General features: G+C 44.1%; 1 protein-coding gene across 1 annotated transcript in view; it reads left to right on the plus strand.

Moving 5' to 3' along the window:
* DMD (dystrophin) overlaps nt 1-23,204 on the plus strand; it is a 2,615,032-nt gene that overhangs the window by 989,998 nt on the left and 1,601,830 nt on the right. Inside the window, exons 14-15 of the mRNA XM_030202363.1 lie at nt 15,916-16,017; nt 18,865-18,972. Of these exons, the coding sequence (XP_030058223.1) occupies nt 15,916-16,017; nt 18,865-18,972 (210 nt within the window). The remainder of the gene's footprint in view (nt 1-15,915; nt 16,018-18,864; nt 18,973-23,204) is intronic.

Below are 23,204 nucleotides of genomic sequence, written 5' to 3' on the forward strand. Positions count from 1 at the left end.
GCCCATGTGTTAGGCACGCCCAAGTTCCGCCTTCGCTACGCCTCCGACACGGCCCTGTGAACTTTGGTCGTCCCCATGACAGAAAGCAGTTGGGGACGCCCAAATTCGGCTTTCGATTATACCGATTTGGGCGACCCTGTGAGAAGGACGGCCATCTTCCGATCTCTGTCGAAAGATGGGCGTCCTTCTCTTTCGAAAATAAGCCTGATAGGCTTCCACAATACATTCACAGATTCAAAGCATATACCGCAATGCTTGCATGTAAAAGAAAAATGAGGTCTAATGTGAAAAGTAAAAGAATGCAGCCAACAGCATCTGCATAGAAAAAGCTCTGGTCCAGTTCCAAAAGTCAGTAACCTGTTGTCTGTCTTGGCTATTTGTTTGCCAAACCTGATCAAAATCTTTCAAGGCAGTTTATCATTGAATAAATTAGCAGAAGAGGTCATGGTCCCGAGGGAATGTCGGCAGAGGAGCCCAATAACATGCTGAGACCGAGGCTAAAATGGGAGAGGACATAGGCCGGTGGACAGGTAGGGGAGGGGGGATTGAGGAGGGGTTTAAAGGAATGGGAAAAACAGCTGAGAAGAATTTGTTTAGGTAAAGAAGGTGCCAGCATGGCTGGGAAGCGGGGTAAAGGTTTGAGACTTAGGGGGGTAATAGTCAGCCCATGGCGATTAGCACTTTTTAAGCTGCCGACAACCGCAGACTGAATTGAGCCTGACCGTGTCCAGCAGCCAGCCAGAAGCTAACCGCGTACCAGTTAATATTCTGTCTGGCACGTGGTTAGCTTGGCAGATAAAGGGCCACATTATAGGCACATTAGCATTTTTAACGCTCATTAACCATGTATGTGCATTAACCGTGTACATGCCTACGGTATCCCTATAGGCACCTACACAGTTAGTACGCACACTAATTGTAGGCGTGTTAAAAACACGAACGCGCCTTCGTAAACAGGGCCCAAAGTTAAAACTGCCTTTTTGCTGTCCTAACTTGAATCACTTGTTTAACTGATTGGTGAACCGAATAATGAAGTTCCATTCAAGTTGACCGCAGACTCCCATGACACTAACTGGACAGTACCACGGCAGTCAGAGCCAATATTCAGTGGCACTGGCAAGTAAAATGACTTTGAATATTGAGCCCTTAAACTTTTTTGAATTTAAACATTTTAATTTAATTTAAATTTAACTTTTTTCAAATTTTTAATTTACTTTAATTTTAATTTAAAATTTTTAAAATTTAAAATTAACTTTTTCAAATTTTTAGTAATCGACTATCTTTACCTTAAATTGCAGCTGTGTGTGGTCTGTTGTAAGGTTTGAGTTAGGCAGTGTGTTGTTTATTAGTTGATGTGGCGATTGTGAGGAAAGTTGGGATGCCCTGGGTCACTATCAGGGTGACGTCTGCAGCAATAGTAGCAATGGTGACTGCTGTTTGAGTCAGGTGAATTTTGAGTTGCTGTGGAACAGCTGCAAAGGACTAAAATACAAGCTGATGCATGATACCACCTTCTCGTACATGGGCACAAAGTTGTGGGACGCATTACCTAGAAACCTGAAAACAATCAACGAAACAACTATCTTTCGTAAATCCCTCAAGACATATCTCTTCAACAAAGCATATAATTTATTTATTTATTTATTGCATTTGTATCCCACATTATCCCACCTCTTTGCAGGCTCAATGTGGCTTACAATACATCATGGGTACTGGAAATAGGAGTGAATATACGTTAGGTTTACAGAAGGTTTGTGTTACATGGTGGTGAATTATATAGTGGTGTTAAAGCAAAAGACATTATAAGTCAGTGTTAGAAGTTCAGAAGATTATACATTTGCATGTTGATCTTTGTGATAAATCTTGTCGAAGAGATAGGTTTTTATAGTTTTCGGAAATTGGTCAGTTCATAGATCGTTTTCAAGTTGCGTGGTAGCGCATTCCAGAGCTGCGTGCTCGTAAAGGAAAAGGTAGATGCATGCATTGATTTGCATTTCAAACCCTTGCATTTCGGAGGATGAAGAATGAGGGGTGTAGGGGAAGATTTTTTTTGCGTTCCTGGGTGGTAGTTGGGATGAATGAAGACCCAGAACCTTACTAATCTACTGCTGAAAACCTACCGTCTACTACACCTAATAAATGCCTCCCTTCTACTCTCTACTTCTTCCCTTAACTAATCTCTGTACAACAATAATTGTACCTGACTTCCAAGAATAATTGTGTTAACAAAACTATGGAAGCCACTTTGAGCCTGCAAATAGGTGGGAAAAAGGTGGGATACAAATGCAATAAATAACAATAAATAATTATTTTTTTTTTCACCTTCGGTTAAGAAACTGCTAGTAACTGGAGTGGCAGGTGCTGGAAATTGTGCTGCATTGAGGCTGTACAATTGTAATTGAAATGGCTGGTGGAGAATTTTTTTTTTTTTTAGGAAGAGTTTGGAGGAATTTTAAAGGTGCAGAGAAGGTGCCTGGAATGAAGCTTTCTGGTGGTTTAGGGGGAGCACATTGGTGCTGGAACCATGCCCACTCACTCCTGCCTGTCTGGCTTCAAAATGGCCGCCACATCCCCTATAAGCAGTGGGAAGGTGGGGTCTTGGTGTAGTGTTTGCTGTAGAGGGAGAGGAAAGGGGCTCTGAAACACCTCAGGTGCAGCTCTACAGAGGTTATTCCCTTGTTATTTCTGTTTTCATGATTCCCCCCTCCCCCTTCTCTTCCTGTTCATACCTCTGTCACTGCTCCTGGTCTGGTCCAGCAGGAGAGGAGTGACAGTGCCTCAAGCTACATCGTCCTTCTGTGTTGGATACTCAGGGTCCTAACAATCAGAAATGGTGAAGTCAGCATCAGATATTTTACTGATGCATATAATTATTTTTTTATTTTATTATTTGTTACATTTGTATCCCACATTTTCCCACCTATTTTAAGTAGAGGAGTGTGGTAGCCGTGTTAGTCCACTCTTAAGGTTATCAATAGAAATCAAACAAAATAAAACATGGAAAAGAAAATAAGATGATACCTTTTTTATTGGACATAACTTAATACATTTCTTGATTAGCTTTCAAAGGTTGCCCATTTCCGATCTGACGAAGAAGGGCAACCTTCGAAAGCTAATCAAAAAATGTATTAAGTTATGTCCAATAAAAAAGGTATCATCTTATTTTCTTTCCCACCTATTTGCAGGCTGAATGTGGCTTACATATTACCGTTAACGGTGATAGCCGATTCCGGTATGAACAAATACATAGTGTGAATAATACAAAGTGATATTGTGGTGGGATGAAGTACATGTATGGTAGGTTGGATTGGGGGGTCTTAGAGAGGGAGAAGGGAGGAAGAGTCAGGTAACGTTCATTAAGGTCTTTGGTTTCATTATGACGTAGGTGTCCAGGTATTTTATGTTGGGACGGTGGGGTATGCTCTTGTGAACAGATCTGTCTTTAGTGCTTTCCGGAAGTCTAGATGGTCGAGCGTAGTTTTTACTGCTTCTGGCAGTGCGTTCCATAGTTGTGCGCTTAAATAGGAAAAGCTGGTTGCGTAGATGGATTTGTATTTGAGTCCTCTGCTTCTTGGGTAGTGGAGGTTTAGGTATGATCGTGTAGATTTTGTGGCATTTCTGGCTGGCAGGTCGATGAGGTCTGTCATGTATCCCGGTGCCTCGCCGTAAATTATTTTGTGAACTGTCGTGCAGATTTTGAAAGTGATGCGTTCTTTGATTGGTAGCCAATGCAGTTTTTCATAGTAGTTTAGCACTGTCAAGAGTACTCTTACCGCGTGGCCTTGCAGGTGGTGTGCGCTTACCGCCACCCACTGAGGTGGGCAGTGCTGGGTTATGCTCAATTACCACCGGGTTAGCACCGTGCTATTAAATTTTAAAAACTATTTTCAAGTGCTACAGAAATGGCGCACGCCTGACCCAGAACTACCGCGTGCGGTAAGCCTGCATTTGGCTTACCTACACTTTGTAAAAGGATACCTAAATATAATAACGTGTGTAACTAACCTATAATCCATGCTAGTCCCAAATTTGGAGGCACAATTTTCTAGAATTTGGGGGAAAGTGTTTTATTTTAATAAATCATTCTATAAATCAAAAGATACAATGGAAATTTCCTATGTTAAAACCCAGTGGTTTGCATTAATTAGCCTAAGCAGATGGACATTGGTTGGATGGGCTGGAGTGTAAATTTTAAGGGGCTTTGACGTTAACTTCAGAACTTTTAGTACAAGAACAGTGCTGGGCAGACTTCTACGGTCTGTGCCCTAAGAATGGAAAGGACAAATCAAACTTGGGTATAAAGTATCACATACCATGTAAAATTAGTTTATCTTGTTGGGTAGACTGGATGGACCGTACAGGTCTTTATCTGCCGTCATTTACTATGTTACTCTATTAGATTGTAAGCTCTTTGAGCAGGGACTGTCTTTCTTCTATGTTTGTGCAGCGCTGCGTACACTTTGTAGCGCTATAAAAATGCTAAATAGTAGTAGTAGTAGAATGTTGCTACTAATTGGGATTCCGGAATCTTGTAACTCTTTAGGATTCCAGAATCTTCAGAACTTTTAGTATAAGAGACTTCTACGGTCTGTGCCCTGAGAATGGCAAGGACAAATCAAACTCGGGTATAAAGTATCACATATCATGTAAAATAAGTTTATCGTTGGGGAGACTGGAAGGACCATAAGGTCTTTATCTGCCGTCATTTACTATTTTACTATGTATTAAAAGGAGCTTATGCCTCTTCTATTGCAGCACTGTGTATTAGCAGGGAAGAGCAAGCTTGCAGAGTGTGCTCATAGAGAACTGTAGTGGGACAGGAAAAGTATGGGAAATGGGCTTAGAAGCCTAAATGGAACCCGCCCAATTAGATATTTACTTTAGGATAAGGTTGCCAACTGGATCCAGATTCACCCATCAGAATTGATCCAGTCCTGGGTTTACCCTTCTGCATCTAGGGACTTGTAGTCTTGATTTTCTTATGGACTGCAAGTGAAAATCACAACTACAAGATCCCTGCATGCAATGGGATAAACCCAGGACTGAATCAACCCTGTTGCACAAACTTTCTGGAATTATGCTAAGGTAAATATCTAATTGGGGGGGGGGGGGGTCCATTTAGGCTTCTAAACCCATTTCTCATACTTTTCCTACCCCATTACAGTTCCCAATGAGCACACTCTGCAGCTTGCTGTTTCCTGCTACAACACAGTGCTGGTTTTAATCCCTGATCCAATGTCCATATGCTCTCTCTTTGCTGCTAAGGCTAATTAATGCAAAACACTGGGCTGAAACATAGGAACATTTGCATTGTGTCTTTTGATTTAAAGAATGATTTATTAAGAAAAGTGCATAAGTACATAAGTATTGGCACACTGGGACAGACCAAAGGTCCATCGAGCCCAGCATCCTGATTCCAACAGTGGCCAATCCAAGTCAAAAGTACCTGGCAACATCCCAAAAAAGTTCAATACATTTTATGTTGCTTATCCTAGAAATAAGCAGTGGATTTTCCCCACGTCATTTTAATAACGGTCTATGGACTTTTCCTTTAGGAAGCCATCCTGACCTTTTTTAAACCCTGCTAAGCTAACCACCTTTACCGCATTCTCTGGCGAGAAATTCCAGAGTTTAATTACACATTGAGTGAAGAAATATTTTCTCTGATTCATATTAAATTTACTACTTTGTAGTTTCATTGCATGCCCCCTAGTCCTAGTATTTTTGGAAAGAGTAAACAAACGATTCTACTCCACTCATTATTTTATAGACCTCTATCATATCTCCCCTCAGCCGTCTTTCCCCCTAATTCCAGCAAGTTGTGCCTCCAAATTTGTGACTAGCATGGATTATAGGTTACTTACGCACGTAAGCCTAACGCAAGCTTGCCGTACGCTATCCCAGAACCACCGCTGGCCCAACGCGGCCACCGGCGGTGGTTCCAACTCAAGCGTGCTCCATTTCTGGAGCACTGGAAAATATTTTTTTTTAATTTAATGGCATAGAGATTTTCAGTTTCTGCATCACTCACTCAGGTATTGCAGTTTGGATAACAGCTTAATATCTGAACTCAGGGCTCTGAAAAAGCAAACAGTATTTTTGCCACATATTGTGTATCGCTACACTTTCTTTTCTAACAGAGACATAAGAAAGGATAAAGGGTACATTACATCTCAGCTTTTATTTCAAATCACTTTGTGGAAATCGAATGCAATTCTGGAAAAATGTTTTACCAGTAATAAGAAATTGATCAATATTTTATTATCCCTGGCCTTAAAACTCATTCTTAGTAGCTGCAAGGATAACTTCTTGCAAGATATGTAAACTTGGTGAAATATCGTATATTTGACTTCAGTAAAAAAAAAACCTTGCAGTTAATTGTTAAGGTGGTTAAATTACAAGCCCTTTTTCAGATTTACTTACGCAGATAACTGGTACGTGTATATAGCTGTACAGTGTGCAGATGACAAGGGTGCAGGGCTTAGGTGGAACCAACATAAGAATAGCCATACTGGGTCAGACCAATGGTCCATCTAGCCCAGTATCCTGCTTCCAGCAGTGGTCAATCCAGGTCACAAGTACCTGGCAGAATCCCAAATAGTAGCATCATTCCATGCTACCAATCCCAGTGCAAGCAGTGGCTTCCCCATGTCTGTCTCAATAACAGACTGTGGACTTTTCCTCCAGGAATTTGTCCAAACCTTTTTTAAACCCAGATACGCTAACCGCTGTTACCACATCCTCCGACAATGAGTTCCAGAGCTTAACTATTCCATGAGTAAAAATATATTTCCTGTTTTAAGTAGTTCTTTGTAATATTAATTGTGTCCCCTGGTCTTTGTACTTTTTGAAAGAGTAAAAAAATCGATTCACATCTACCCGTTCTACACCGCTCAGGATTTTGTAGACCTCAATCATATCCCCCCTCAGCAGTCTCTTTTCCATTCTGTAATGGGATTGCACTTGTTCATTTTGGACAGCCTTTTACAAGAAGGGTTGTTTTTGCCCCATCAAATCTGTATTTAGGAGCATTTGCAGGTGTAAGGACACTAAAGCGGTAGAAATTCACGTGTAAGTTGCTGAGTTCCCTCCATTGATGTTATTTTTCAGATTGACAGTTGTAAAATGGAGGCTCCCGCCACACATGCCTGCAACATACATGTGCATTCCTGCATGTAGTTTTGAAAAAGCTCTACATCGGCCAAGACTTTTTAAAAAAGACTACTGCAATTATACACATCCCCTCCCCCCCCCCCCCGACATCTCAATTCTGATTTCTATGTTCTCTTTAAAGTGGGACTTCACGTTTCCCAGGTGCAGTAATTGCAACCCTTCATGATAACGGGGATGAACTTTTCTCGTATGAGGAAAGGCTAAAGAGATTAGGGCTCTTCAGTTTGGAAAAGAGATGGCTGAGGGGGGGGATATGATTGAGGTCTATAAAATCCTGAGTGGTGTGGAACGACTAAAAATGAATCAATTTTTCACTTTCAAAAAGTACAAAGACCGGAGAACACTTGATGACATGACATGGAAATACTTTTAAAACAAATAGGAGGAAATATTTTTTCACTCAAAAAATAGTTAAGCTCAGGAACTCGTTTCTGGAGGATGCGGTAACAGCGGTTAGTGTATCGGGGTTTAAAAAAAAGTTTGAACAAGTTCCTGGAGGAAAAGTCCATACTCTGTTATTGAGATGGACCTGGGGAAGCCACTGCTTGCCCTGGGATTTGTAGCATGGAATGTTGCTACCCTTTGGGATTCCGGAATGTTGCTACTCTTTGAAATTCTGCATGGAATCTTGTTATTCTTTAGAATTCTAGAATCTTGCTACTCTTTGGGGTTCTACATGGAATGTTGCTACTCATTGGGTTTCTGCCAGGTACTTGTGACCTGAATTGGCCACTGTTGGAAGTAGGATAGTGGGCCAGATGGACCATTGATCTGACCCAATATGGCTATTCTTATGTCCTTATGTTAGTATTATTAGATAAAACTGTTTTATAGTATGGTGACAATATCATCCCAGATGATTTAATGTTATGAAATTGTGTAAAACTAATTATTTGTGAACCTTTATATATCTCTCCATCTATCTGTATATATCTACAGGCTTCAATGCTGTCTGTACACACTCTTGGGTTCGTTTTACTAAGCCGGGTAGGCGCCTACCTGTTCCCAATTCATGTTAACTTTGAGTTACCGCCCAGCTACCGAGTGGCCCTTCTGGTAATTTCATTTTTTGACCCGTGTCCGCTACGCGCACCGGAAAATATTTTTATTTTCTGGCGCATGGGTGGTAATTGGCAATTTACGTGCATAGACCATTGCTGCCCAGTTACCGTGTGAGATCTTACCGCTAGGTCAATGGCTGGCGGTAAGGTCTCAGACTCAAAATGGACGCGCGGCAATTTTCATTTTGCCGCACGTCCATTTTCGGCAAAAATTTTAAAAAGGCATTTTTTTTGTACCAGTGCGCTGAAAAATGATTCTGCGCACACCCAAAACAGGCATCTAAGCTACCGCAGGCCAGTTTTCAGCGCACCTTTGTAAAAGGGCCCCTTACAGTGTTCTAACAGAATTAGTATTTATTTATTTGTAACATTTGTATCCCCCATTTTCCCACCCATTAGCAGGCTCAATGTGGCTTACATAATACCGTAAAGACGATCGCCAGGTCCGGTAGATGTTAAACAAATACAGTATAAAATAAGGGTCAGGTGAGGGTATACAAGTACAATATGGGTCAAGGAAATAAGGAATATATAATGTCCAATACAATGTAAGGTTTTGATGCATTGCAGAGTTGAGCCATTGAAGTTGGGTCAGTAGGGTAGACCTTGCAAAACAGGTAGGTCTTTAATGATCGCCTGAAGTTTAGATGGTCATGGATCGTTTTCACACTCTTTGGTAGTTCATTCCACATTTGTGTACTTAAGTAGGAGAAATTGGATGAATAGGTTGATTTGTATCTGAGTCCAATGCAGCTTGGATAGTGGAGGTTCAAATAGGAACGTGACGCTTTGTTTCTGGTTGGAAGATCTATCAAGTCAACCATGTATCCTGGGGTTTCACTATAGATAATGTTGTGGACTAAAGAGCAAATTTTAAAGGTAATGCGCTCCTTGATTGGGAGCCAGTGCAGTTTTAATCGGAGACGTTTAGCGCTATCGAATCATTTTTTGCCGAATGTCAGCCTGGCAGCTGTGTTTTGGGCTGTCTGGAGCTTCTTCATAAGCTGTACTTTACATCCCGCATATATGCACTAAGCTTTAGTAAAAAGCCCTCTGTTTCTTATGCCCATTATGGGAGGAGCTGTGAAAATGTGTGGAAGGCAATAGACAAAGGTGCACACTGAAACACAGAGCACCAGTCAGGTACCCCGTCAAAGTGCGCAATGCCAAAACAAGTCGCATATCACCAGAATTAGCTGCTGACCTAAGCAGGAGAGAGGAGGGCTGCATAGTACGTAAGTACATAAGTAATGCCACACTGGGAAAAGACCAAGGGTCCATCGAGCCCAGCATCCTGTCTCCAACAGCGGCCAATCCAGGCCAAGGGCACCTGGTCAGCTTCCCAAACGTACAAACATTCTATACAATCAAGCCATTGTGACATCACTAATGAGGTTGGCTCTTATTGGTGGAATGAGCCACTATGACATCACAATAGGTTAAATCACTGCTCTATGTAATAAAAGTGAGCCAAGTAGAGGACATAAGTACATAAGTAATGCCACACTGGGAAAAGACCAAGGGTCCATCGAGCCCAGCATCCTGTCCACGACAGCGGCCAATCCAGGCCAAGGGCACCTGGCGAGCTTCCCAAACGTACAAACATTCTATACAATCAAGCCATTGTGACATCACTAATGAGGTTGGCTCTTATTGGTGGAATGAGCCACTATGACATCACAATAGGTTAAATCACTGCTCTATGTAATAAAAGTGAGCCAAGTAGAGGACATAAGTACATAAGTAATGCCACACTGGGAAAAGACCAATGGTCCATTGAGCCCAGCATCCTGTCTCCGACAGCGGCCAATCCAGGCCAAGGGCACCTGGTCAGCTTCCCAAACGTACAAACATTCTATACAATCAAGCCATTGTGACATCACTAATGAGGTTGGCTCTTATTGGTGGAATGAGCCACTATGACATCACAATAGGTTAAATCACTGCTCTATGTAATAAAAGTGAGCCAAGTAGAGGACATAAGTACATAAGTAATGCCACACTGGGAAAGACCAAGGGTCCACCGAGCCCAGCATCCTGTCCACGACAGCGGCCAATCCAGGCCAAGGGCACCTGGCGAGCTTCCCAAACGTACAAACATTCTATACAATCAAGCCATTGTGACATCACTAATGAGGTTGGCTCTTATTGGTGGAATGAGCCACTATGACATCACAATAGGTTAAATCACTGCTCTATGTAATAAAAGTGAGCCAAGTAGAGGACATAAGTACATAAGTAATGCCACACTGGGAAAAGACCAATGGTCCATTGAGCCCAGCATCCTGTCTCCGACAGCGGCCAATCCAGGCCAAGGGCACCTGGTCAGCTTCCCAAACGTACAAACATTCTATACAATCAAGCCATTGTGACATCACTAATGAGGTTGGCTCTTATTGGTGGAATGAGCCACTATGACATCACAATAGGTTAAATCACTGCTCTATGTAATAAAAGTGAGCCAAGTACATAAGTAATGCCACACTGGGAAAAGACCAAGGGTCCATCGAGCCCAGCATCCTGTCCTCGACAGCGGCCAATCCAGGCCAAGGGCACCTGGCAAGCTACCCAAACGTACAAACATTTTATACATCTTATTCCCGAAATTGTGGATTTCTCCCAAGTCCATTTAGTAGCGGTCTATGGACTTGTCCTTTAGGAAACTGTCCGACCCCTTTTTAAATTCTGCTAAGCTAACCGCCTTCACTGGCAACGAATTCCAGAGTTTAATTATGCTCTGGAATTTGTTGCCGGAGAACGTGGTGAAGGCGGTTAGCTTAGCAGAGTTTAAAAATGGGTTAGACGGTTTCCTAAAGGACAAGTCCATAAACCACTACTAAACGGACTTGGGAAAAATCCACAATTCTAGGAATAACATGTATAGAATGTTTGTAAGTTTGGGAAGCTCGCCAGGTGCCCTTGGCCTGGATTGGCCGCTGTCGTGGACAGGATGCTGGGCTCGATGGACCCTTGGTCTTTTCCTAGGTAGAAGGTAAGAGAGCAAAAGACTGCAGATGAATATGAAATTCCTCCACAAAGATTATACAGATTGCTGCTAGTTTAATAAAAATATATGAACACATCTGTAATCCTTAAAACGAGAGGAAATATAAGGAAGGAGAGATGAGCGCTTAGGAGTCGAAGAAACAATTCAGATGAAACTAGAAGCTGTAGTTTTCAGTGTTCTCCTTTTCCATTAGACCTGTCAACCCCATCCGTCTCACTTGAAAATATGGGTCCAGATTTCAACTTCTTAGCTAGCCAGCCCAATCATTCTAAAAATTGCCTTCATTATGCCGAGAAGCATGACACTGACTGGTGTGTATATTTAGAAAGCAACAAGGCTTGCCAAAAATAAAAATTGCTTAAAAATCCAGCAAAGTACTTGGCTGGGATTGACACTTTATCTAGGATAATGCCTGCCTTAAAATGCAAGTCTTGCTGGCTGTATTAAGGTTCCTTCTTTTGCCCGTTGCCTGAAGAAAGAGCCCGAATAGTTCCAGACACTCGAGTCTTTTTTTTTCTGTTGTTGTTAACTTCAGTGTTTATTGAAAACCAAACAGCAATCATATTACATCAAAAACACACAATGAAAACGTTGACTGCAGAATCTTCGGATATAATGAGCATCAGGTACATCTCTACTATAATGAAAAGCACCTCCAGCGTTCTGAAGCTGACTCCGTGGTTTCACTGAAGTGAAGGGTTCGTAAGGTTCGTCAGATTCGTCAGTCTGTCACCATCTCTCGGCCCCGCCCTCGCGTCAAAACGTGATGACGTCAAGGGCGGCGGACCTATCAGAGGCGCGAGGGAGGGGCTGAGAGAGATGGTAACATAGTAACATAGTAGATGACGGCAGAAAAAGACCTGCACGGTCCATCCAGTCTGCCCAACAAGAGAACTCATATGTGCTACTTTTTGTGTATACCCTACTTTGATTTGTACCTGTGCTCTTCAGGGCACAGACCGTATAAGTCTGCCCAGCACTATCCCCGCCTCCCAACCACCAGCCCCTCCTCCCAACCACCGGCTCTGGCACAGACCGTATAAGTCTGCCCAGCACTATCCTCACCTCCCAACCACCAGCCCTGCCTCCCAACCACCGGCTCTGGCACAGACCGTATAAGTCTGTCCAGCACTATCCCTGCCTCCCAACCACCAGTCCCGCTGCCCACCACCGGCTCTGGCACAGACGTATAAGTGACCGTATGGTGACAGACTGACAAATCTGACGAACCTTACGAACCCTTCACTTCAGTGAAGCCACGGAGTCAGCTTCACAACGTTGCAGGTGCGTTTTATTACACTACACAGCTCCCTAATTTTGCAGTTAAACATCGCAGGGTGGCTGGAGGGGGGAGGGGGGACAACGACCCTGGAACTGGGAGGGAGGGAGAGAGGGGGGGCAACGACCCTGGGAGGGAAGGAGGGCGGGCGGGGGGATGGACCCTGGAACTTGGAGGGGGGGTGGCCGGACCCAGGAACTGGGAGGGAGGGGAGGTGACCCTGAAACTGGGAGGGAGGGGGAGAGGGCCGACCCTGCAACTGGGAGGAAGGGGGGCGGGGCCACCCTGGAACTGGGAGGGAGGGAGGGGGGCCCCTGGCACACACTCTCATTCTCACACACACACTCTCACACCCAGTCTCACTCTCTCTGTCACACACACACACATTTCACTCTCTCTCTCACACACATTCTCTCAAACATACACACTCCGTGGAAAACCTTACTAGCGCCCGTTTCATTTGTGTCAGAAACGGGCCTTTTTTACTAGTTCTCTATATATGGTGCTGAAAAAAAAATGAGAGCTAAGCACTATTCTGTAAACTTTCAGATATCCATTGAAATGTCTGCAGTGCTGTCGATACTCCTCTGTATAATCAGCTCTTGGTAACTACGTACATGGGTTTGTAATCTGTCAACAAGATCCATTAGCCTCCAAAGAAAGGAAAGATGCGAAATCATACATTGAGAGAGAGACCACGAATTTGAACGAAAGATCAAGAATTGAGGGGCCCTCCAACGTACGTCAATTTGGAACTAGCGCATGCCCCGGGCGGTAATTCCATTTTTTACACACGTCCGATACATGCGGCAGGAAATAGGTTATTTTCTACCACATGGCGCTAACCGAAGGTAATCAGCAGTGTACACGAACTGAAGATTACTGTCCGGTTAACGCATGAGACCTTACCGCTAAGCCAGTGGGTGGCGGTAAGGTCTCAGGCCCAAAATGGATGCGCACCAGTTTTTATTGTGCCGCATGTCCATTTAGGGCCAAAAAAAGGCCTTCTTTGCAGGCGTGCAGAAAAGTGGACATGCGTGAGTCCAATGCACACGCCCTATAACAGCGCAGTCTATTTTTTTTAGTGCACCTTAGTAAAATGACCCCTAAGGTAACTGTCCTGCTTATTTTCGAACGAGAAGGCTGGCCATCTTCCGACACAAATCAGGAGATGGCCGGTCATCACCTAAACCCGGCCAAATCGGTATAATCGAAAGCCGATTTTGGCCAGGTTCAACTGCATTCCGTCGCAGAGCCGACCAAACTTTAAGGGGGTGTTTCGGCAGGGTACAGAAGGGGAGACGGGGGGCGTGGTTACGAGATGGCCGGCTTTGCCCGATAATGGAAAAAACAAAGCCGGCCCTGATGAGCATTTGGCTGGCTTCACTTGGTCCCTTTTTTTCAGGACCAAGCTTCAAAAAGGTGCCCCAACTGACCAGATGACCACCGGAGGGAATCAGAGATCACCTCCCCTTACTCCCCCAGTGGTCACCAACTCCCTGCCTACCCCTCCCCCCCCAAAAATAATAATTTTTTGCCAGCCTCTATGCCAGCCTCAAATGTCATACCCAGCTCCCTGACAGCAGTATGCAGGTCCCTGCAGCAGTTTTTACTGGGTGCAGTGCACTTCGGGCAGGTGGACCTAGGCCTATCCCCCCCTACCTGTTACACTTGTGATGGTAAATGCTGAGCCCTCCAAACTCCCCTAAAACCCACTGTACCCACATCTAGGTGCCCCCCTTCATCCCTAAGGTAGTGGTGTACAGTTGTGGGGAGTGGGTTTGGGGGGGATTTGCGGGGCTCAGCACACAAGGTAAGGGAGCTATGCACCTGGGAGCAAATTTTGAAGTCCACTACAGTGCCCCCTAGGATGCCCGGTTGGTGTCCTGGCATGTGAGGGGGACCAGTGCGCTACAAATGCTGGCTCCTGCCATGACCAAATGCCTTGGATTTGGCTGGGTATCACCGGCATTAGTTTCCATTATCGCTGAAAACCAATGCCGGCCATCTCTAAAGCCGGCCCAAATGTTGATATTTGGGCGTCCCCAACCGTATTATCGAAACAAAAGATGGCCGGCCATCTTGTTTCCATAATACGGTCAGGACACCGCTTTACACCGTTCGATTATGCCCCTCTGTGTATCTCATTGCGAATAAGAAAGCCATCCATCATGACCCTGGGCAAGTCACTTAACCCTCAATTGCCTCAGTTACAAAACAGATTGTGAGCCCAGTAGGGACAGAGAAAAGGTACCTGCACAGAATATAGAAAGTGCTTGATTGTACCATAGAAAGGTGGCATGTCAAGTCCGTGACCCTTGACCCTTCACATAATATCAGGCCTCATCACAGGGGTATGTCAGAGGGCATTCTGACTGCGGGAAAGCTAGGAGTTTGGATAGCAGAGTACAATGTTAGAAGCTTTGTTCAGAGGGAATATTCAGCGAAGATGACACAAAGATATGGTCTCTAAACGATGCTTAAAGAGTCCAAATTTATTGTGTAGCTTAAAAGACTCGACACGGCCGTGTTTCGGCCAACCGGCCTGCCTCAGGAGTCTTTACAATCTCTCAAGAATGTCTATGGAAAAACCATAAATCTGTCGATATAGCATGAAATCAAAAAAATCTGGTATTTTAAAACCCAGAACTCAAAGTCCAGAGCTATACACAAGTTGACAGTCAAACGTCACCTTGTCTAAAGCATCAGTTTTCTTCTGCTAGTATCATAGTGTTCCAGATATGTTTAGAGTCGTGTCCTTAAAATATTGAACACAAAAGAAAAGTGGAAAAGAAACCAACTTCAAGAGATCAGTCCAAACGCAAGAGTAAGATGCTCCCAAATCAAACTTTATTTAGACCCTACACGGTCCGTGTTTCGGCTTTAACAAGCCTTCATCAGGGGTCAATCAGTGAGTGCATGTGATGATTGACGATGGAGCACATAAAGCAAGTGTCTTTTTTCTCCTTGAGTCTGAGCCAAACCAGCCACTTCCATCTCCTCAGACTCAAGGAGAAAAGAGACACTTGCTTTATGTGCTCCATCGTTAATCATCACATGCACTCACTGATTGACCCCTGATGAAGGCTTGTTAAAGCCGAAACACGGACCGTGTAGGGTCCAAACAAAGTTTGATTTGGGAGCATCTTACTCTTGCGTTTGGACTGATCTCTTGAAGTTGGTTTCTTTTCCACTTTTCTTTTGTGTTGCTGGACTTTTGTGGAAAGTGTGAACCCCATCTGTGTTTTGCGTTTAAAATATTGAAGCCTCATCGTATGTCTAACGTTTTTTCCTGGTGGAGTTGCAGAGATGTCATTTTCTGCCTCAAACATGCAGCATATTCTTTGTGCCTCACTGAAGAGTATCACAAGTCAACGAGTATTATTTCCTTTCAGCATCTGGGAGACCGGTGGGCTGCCATTTGTAGATGGACCGAGGATCGATGGATTCTGCTACAGGATGTCCTTTACAAGTGGCAACATTTTGCTGAAGAGCAGGTGAGTGGTATTATGAGCGGAGGAGATATTTTTCAATTTTCTATCTAGGAAATTCAGCATTTGAGGAAGGTGATGGACTTGACAGTACCAACCAGTAAAATTCTCTAAGACATAGACTCCACATAAGGAAAGAAAGAGCCCCATGCAGCCTTACCAATACACTCACATCCTATTTCAGGGGACCATTCTTCTCGGAGTGAAAGAGAAGACCAACCTACTTGACGACCCCTTAAATTCAAACATGGCTGGATGTAGTTGGCAATTGCACACTGGGATCTAAATTGAGGCTATCGATTTATTTTTAGGGATGTGCATTCATTTGAAATGACATGGGAAATTTTAACAATATTTCCCCAAGTCATTTGGGGATTTTGTGCCTGAAACAAGAGGTAAAAACCTGAAATTGTATTTATTTTCCTGTTTCTTAAATTATGTGCATTCTTCAGAAGAGTGCAAACTTTCAGGAGAGTGAGCAGTAATGATTTCGTTCTAAAATATAAAAAATAAAATAAAAAAACTGTAACAGAATGGAATGAAAATTCCTCTAAACGACTCGAGAAATTAAACAAAACAAAAAGTTTTGTCCTGCCACCTCTGCTTATTTTATGGAGGCCATAGAATAGTTTTCAGTCAATTTTTACGATGCTGAGCTTTGCCACTGTCAGTTTGTTATTGGGTATTTATATATTCTTTCACCTCCAGCCACATGTTCACATCTATAGGCACCACTGGCATGATTGATAGCACTCGAGTGACTGCACCCCATAAATTTGGTCCATGGTTCCCTTTAGCAGCTATGCGAAACGCTGGCCACTGTTGGACATGGATAGTCTCTTGAAAAATGGCCGAGCTATCGAGTAGATTTTGAGAAAAGTAAACAAAAAAGGTTTTCAGTGAAATAATTGGGTTTACAGTATAACACTGCTTAAATTTAAAAGTGAGGAGGGTTTTTTTTTAGTGCTGATGATAGATATTGAGGCACTTTTAGAACATAAGAGTAGCCATACTGGATCAGACCAATGGTCCATCTAGCCCAGTATCCAGTTTTCCAAACAGTGGCCAAGCCAAGTCTCAAGTGTTTGGCAGAAACCCAAATTGTGGTAACATTCCATGCAGAACCCCAAAGAATAGCAAGATTCTGGAATCCTAAAGAGTGACAAGATTCCATGCAGAAACTCAAATAGTAGCAACGTTCCATGTAGAACCCCAAAGAATAACAAGATTCTGGAATCCTAAAGAGTGACAAGATTCCATGCAGAAACTCAAATAGTAGCAACGTTCCATGTAGAACCCCAAAGAATAGCAAGATTCTGGAATCCTAAAGACTGACAAGATTCCATGTAGAATCCCAAAGAACAGCAAGATTCTGGAATCCTAAAGAGTGACAAGATTCAATGCAGAATCTCAAAGAGTAGCAACGTTCCATGTAGAACCCCAAAGAATAGCAAGATTCTGGAATCCTAAAGAGTGACAAGATTCCATGCAGAACCCCAAAGAATAGCAAGATTCTGGAATCCTAAAGAGTGACAAGATTCCATGCGGAATCTCAAAGAGTAGCAACATTCCATGTAGAACCCCAAAGAATAACAAGATTCTGGAATCCTAAAGAGTGACAAGATTCCATGCAGAAACTCAAATAGTAGCAACGTTCCATGTAGAACACCAAAGAATAGCAAGATTCTGGAATCCTAAAGACTGACAAGATTCCATGTAGAACCCCAAAGAATAGCAAGATTCTGGAATCCTAAGGAGTGACAAGATTCCATGCGGAATCTCAAAGAGTAGCAACATTCCATGTAGAACCCCAAAGAATAACAAGATTCTGGAATCCTAAAGAGTGACAAGGTTCCATTCAGAATCTCAAAGAGTAGCAAGATTCTGAAATCCTAAAGAGTGACAACGTTCCATGCAGAAACTCAAATAGTAGCAATGTTCCATGTAGAACCCCAAAGAATAGCAAGATTCTGGAATCCTAAAGAGTGGCAACGTTCCATTCAGAATCTCAAAGTAGCAACATTCCATACTACAAATCCCAGGTCAAGCAGTTGCTTCCCATGTCTTTCTCATACTGCCAGAGCTCACGGAGGCTTTTTCCTCTTATATTTTTAAAAAGCAGTGGATGCTGAGGTTTATAGATACAGCTTTCTGTGTGTGGGGTTTGTTTGTACATGCTATAAGTAATCTATTATAATGAGTGACCTAGATATGAATAAACCTGAGCCTTCATTCAGCTCCCTAACTGCAATAAATTATTTTTTAATCCACTCTAAATTTAATTGATTTCAGTTTACTAAAACTTAATCAGTTTGTCTACAGCAATTGAAACCAAAGCCGTTTCGGTGCTATCTAGGAGATTTTTGGTTAGAGGATTTTCGTAGGGAGCAGAACTCGAAGTTTGTCTCACTATTCCTTGGTACCAGGTTTTAGTTTCTGTAAGTCCTCTTTCATGAGTGACCCTTATACCTTCCGTGGTCACTGATTAAGCTTAAAATTCATCCAGCAGTGGCCATGACGTTTATGGTTATATTATTGTACTGCAGTTCTAAGATATTCAGAACAATACCGAAGCTTTCAAACGCTGAAAATTAACAAAAATTAACATTGAGCATTCTCATAGTCATAGGAGCCAACTTTTCAAAATTATTGGGGGTGCTAAGCCCAGTGGAAATAACCCCTCCCTGGACACATACAAGGAACTTTCTCAATATTGGGGGTGCCCAAGCACCCACAGCACCCACAGAGTCGGCTCCAATGCTCATAGTATTATACTGTTGAAAAATGCGCCAATCTGTCTCCAGATTGGTAAACAAAATTTAAAGTAAATCTTTAACCCTTTTCTTTCCCTAGGGTCTGTTTGACGCGTGGCTTACGGAGAAAGAAACAGCAGTAAATAACATTCATACAGCTGGGTTGAAGGATCAGAATGAAATGCTGGAAACTCTAAGGAAACTGGCAGTACGTACATTTTTTTTAAACTTTAACACATTTCATTGCTAAAACCTTGCTGTAGGAGGTTTAATAAACTAACGTTGGCAATTATTCCTCAGTAGAGCCTGCGGTGTAGCAGCATCAGTTTATTTAACTTTTTGATTTTGACTACAGGGAAATAATTGCTTTTATTCTCAAAATACCAGGTAAATTTACCACAAGGTATATTGCACACAAACCTAACTAAATTTAGGGCCCTGTTTAATAAGCTGTTCTAAGGGTGTGCCTGCGGTTTTAACGCGGCTAAACACTAAAGACACCCATATATTCCTAAAAATGCTAGCGCACCTTAGTAAACAGCAGGGGTGTAACTACAGGGGGGCCACAGGGACCTGGGCCCTTCAAATTTCATCCGGGCCCCTGGTTTGGCTGGCGGGGGTCCCCAACCCCCCGCCAGCCGAAGCCTTCTTCAGCACGGTCTCCAGCGCAACCGCGATCGCTGCCTGCCCCCTGCTCTTCTTTCTTCTTGCTCCTCTTTCTTGCTGAGCGTCAGCGTGCACATGAGGAGCAAGAAGAAAGAAGAGCAGGGGGCAGGCGGCGATTGCGGTTGCGCTGGAGACCGTGCTGAGGAAGGCTTCAGCTGGTGGGGGGGGGGGGTTGGGGACCCCCGCCAGCAAAGGTATTTGTTTGTGAGGGGGCGAGGCGGAGAGGACGAGGAGGCAAGGTGGGGCGGTGGGTGGGGGGGACGGCACTCAAAATGTGCCCCCAACCTTGGGCTCTGGCCCCCTCCCACCGTGAGGTCTGGCTACGCCCCTGGTAAACAGAGTCCTTGCTTTGTTATTCAGAACTTTTTGAAACAGTGACTGGATCATTTTATATCAATTTATTCCAGCCAATATTCAGCCCACAGCGGTCAGCATTTTTTTAAACACTAACCCTCCCTGGCTAGATTAGCCCGAGATGTCTGGTCACTACACTGAATATCAGGGGCTATATCTGGTGGGGATGGCCTCCGAGGCTTATAAGGGGCCCGGCCGATATTCAGCCGGGGCCCACATAACTGAGTTTTAGGGGTCCTTGTACTAAGGTGCGCTGAAAAATGGCCTGCGCTAGTGTAAGCGTGCATTTTGGACGTACGCAGGTCTATTTTTCAGCCCACCTGTAAAAATGCCTTTTAAAAAATTTTGACTGAAAATGGACATGTGGCAAAATGAAAATTGGCGCGCGTCCATTTGGGGTCTGAGACCTTACCGACACCCATTTCCTTAACGGTAAGCTCTCATGCGTTAACCAGGCGGCAGTGGGCTATGCATGTATAATGCCTTTTACCGTCCAGTAGCGCCATGTGCCAGAAAATAAAAATTATTTTCTGGCGGGCGAAGTGGACAGGCATAAAAAATGAAATTACCGCCCGGGCCACACGGTAGCTGGGCGCTAATTCCAAATTGATGCATGTTGGGTGCCTACGTGGCTTAGTAAAAGGGCCCCCAAATTTCTATTGTCGACCTTCCCCCCTAGCCCGTGAGAATCAAATTCACCTCCCCCCCCACCCCCACACACTGTAGTCCAGATACCTAAAAGCCTGGTGATCCTAGTGAGGGTGATAGGGAGAGCAGCCAAGCCCTCTCACTCCTGCCCCTTGTGGCTGCCATTGGAAAATGTCTGCCACAACCTGACGTGGCAGCCTCGCAGTACTACACAAGTTCCCGACGCCGCCTGCAGTACCACCTCCGAACTGCCCATTTTCATATTGGGCGGTATTTAGTAATATTCAGTGACACTGTCCGGTTAAATAGGCAGTGATAAGTGGACTCCTGCTCGGTTAAATCCCTGGATTATATTTTCTTCCTTAGTGCAGCAGCAAGATTATTCAAATTAAAGGAAAAGACCTGACTGAGGGGCCCTTTTAATAAAGGGCGTTAAGCCCTTAATGCGGAAACAGGCTATGAGCAGCTGTGTTAAGGGGTTATGAAGTAATTTGCATATTTCCACACATTAAACCTCAGGTTACATAAGTACATAAGTACTGCCATACTGGGAAAGACCAAAGGTCCATCAAGCCCAGCATCCTGTTTCCAACAGTAGTCAATCCAGGTCACAAATACCTGGCAAGATCCCAAAAAAGTACAAAACATTCTATACTGCTTATCCCAGAAATAGTGGATTTTCCCCAAGTCCATTTAATAACGGTCTATGGACTTTTCCTTTAGGAAGCCATCCAAACCTTTTTTAAACTCCGCTAAGCTAACCGCCTTTACCACATTCTCTGGCAACGCATTCCAGAGTTTAATTACACGTTGAGTGAAGAAATCTTTTCTCAGATTCGTTTTAAATTTACTACATTGTAGCTTCATCGCATGCCCCCTAGTCCTAGTATTTTTGGAAAACGTGACCAGACGCTTCACATCTACCCGTTCAACTCCACTCATTATTTTATAGACCTCTATCATATCTCCCCTCAGCCGCCTTTTCTCCAAGCTGAAGAGCCCTAGCTGCTTTAGCCTTTCCTCATAGGGAAGTTGTCCCATCCCCTTTATCATTTTCGTCGCCCTTCTCTGAATTTTTCAGATGTTCTTTCCTCTCAGGGGGTGTGAAATGGACAGAGAGTGGGCGTGGAAGCATTCGCCAGCTAGCAGGGACTGTGTTAACTCTTAGCATGTACCGCGCACTAATGGGATCATTAACACGTGACCTGCAATAAATATAGTGGAAATGCATTCAAATGGTGCCGCATAAAATATGCAGTAAAATCCCACGTTAAGCTTCGGTATTTTGATGTATTTTATTACAAGGGCCCCCCCCCCCCCCCCGAGTCTTTTTAAAAGCTACAAATACTCCAGAATTAAAACCACGTGTCAATCAGTTCATTGCGATATAGTAAAGCGAACATCTTCAAACTGAAACCAACATCAGTAAGACGAGGAAAAGAAATGTCATTGAAAAATTAGAAAAAAAAAAAAGAAAACTTTCAAAAACCTCTGTCTCTATAGCACTGGCCTTTCTTGTGTCCACCGCAGCAGAACCAGCAACACAGTCATTCATATCAATAGAAAGGCACCTCCTCTCCCTTCCTTACACAAAACAGCTTCAAGCAAAAGCTGAAATCATCCCTTACGCTCTGCCATCACTTTTCTAGAAGTGACAATTTCACATGCCCTCCCTTGAGAAAATAGCAATGGGAAAGAGCTCAATGTACTGGCAGATAGGAGAAATCTTCCAGTGACACAAGGGAAGTTAGTGTTCAGCAGGGATTACAGTGAAACTGGAGGGAACCCCACACTTAACAGACCCTAAACAGACAGAAATTTGCATCTCTAACCCTTCTGCAGCCTGAGCAAGTTATTGTTGTTCCTATCAAAAAAGATTCCAGATTTCTATGAATTAATTTTACAAACATTATCCATCTCATTCTATAGCTTGGCATCTACTCAGGTGCAGACTCACAGGGATCTGGGCCCCTGGGTAATAAGAACCATGGTCCCCCCCCCCCCCCCCCCCCCACCACCAGGACCCACATTTCTCCCTCTCCCTCCTTCCTCCCCCTCCCCAGATCCAACATGTTTCTCACCCTATCCTCCCCAGATCGAACATCTTTCTTCCCTTCCCCCCCCCCCAGATGCAACATCTCTCCCTCTTGTTCTTTCTCCCTCCCCCAGGTGCATCATCTGTGCCCCTCCCCCTACAGCTCCACCATCTTCCCCAGGTCCAACATCTCTCTCCCTCCCAAGGCCAGCATCCCCCCCTCTATCCTCTCTGCCCTCTGTTCCCAGATTCAGCTCTCCTCCACCCCCCATGTTTACCACATAAGCTTCTTTCTCTGTACAGGGCCCGGCATAGGCTGTCTGCTGCTGCCCAGAACCTTCTCTCTGCCGCAGCCCGCCCTTGTGGAAGCAGGAAGTTACATCAGAAAGGGAAGGGCAATGGTAGAGAGAAGATGCCGGTCAGCAGCAAACAGCCTATGCCGGGACCCTATATGGATAAAGAAGCTGTTGAGATAAATGTGTGTGTGTGTGGGGGGGGGGGGGGGGAGGGTGTTAGAGACAGAGGAAATGCAAGAGCGGGGAAGGGGATATGACAGAGGGGAGAGTGACAGACCCGGGGACGGAGGGGAAAGAGACGTCAGTTATGTGGGGAGGAGGAACTGGGACCCCCAGCTGCTCTGAGCCTTCAAGCACTGCCCTGTTGCCTGAATGGTCATTCCATCCCTGCATCTACTATTAGCGTCAAGTGCGTTTGTAACAGGGGCGTAGCCAGACTTC

The sequence above is a fragment of the Microcaecilia unicolor genome, chromosome 4 (assembly GCF_901765095.1).
Source record: "Microcaecilia unicolor chromosome 4, aMicUni1.1, whole genome shotgun sequence".
NCBI classification, from domain to species: Eukaryota; Metazoa; Chordata; class Amphibia; order Gymnophiona; family Siphonopidae; genus Microcaecilia; species Microcaecilia unicolor.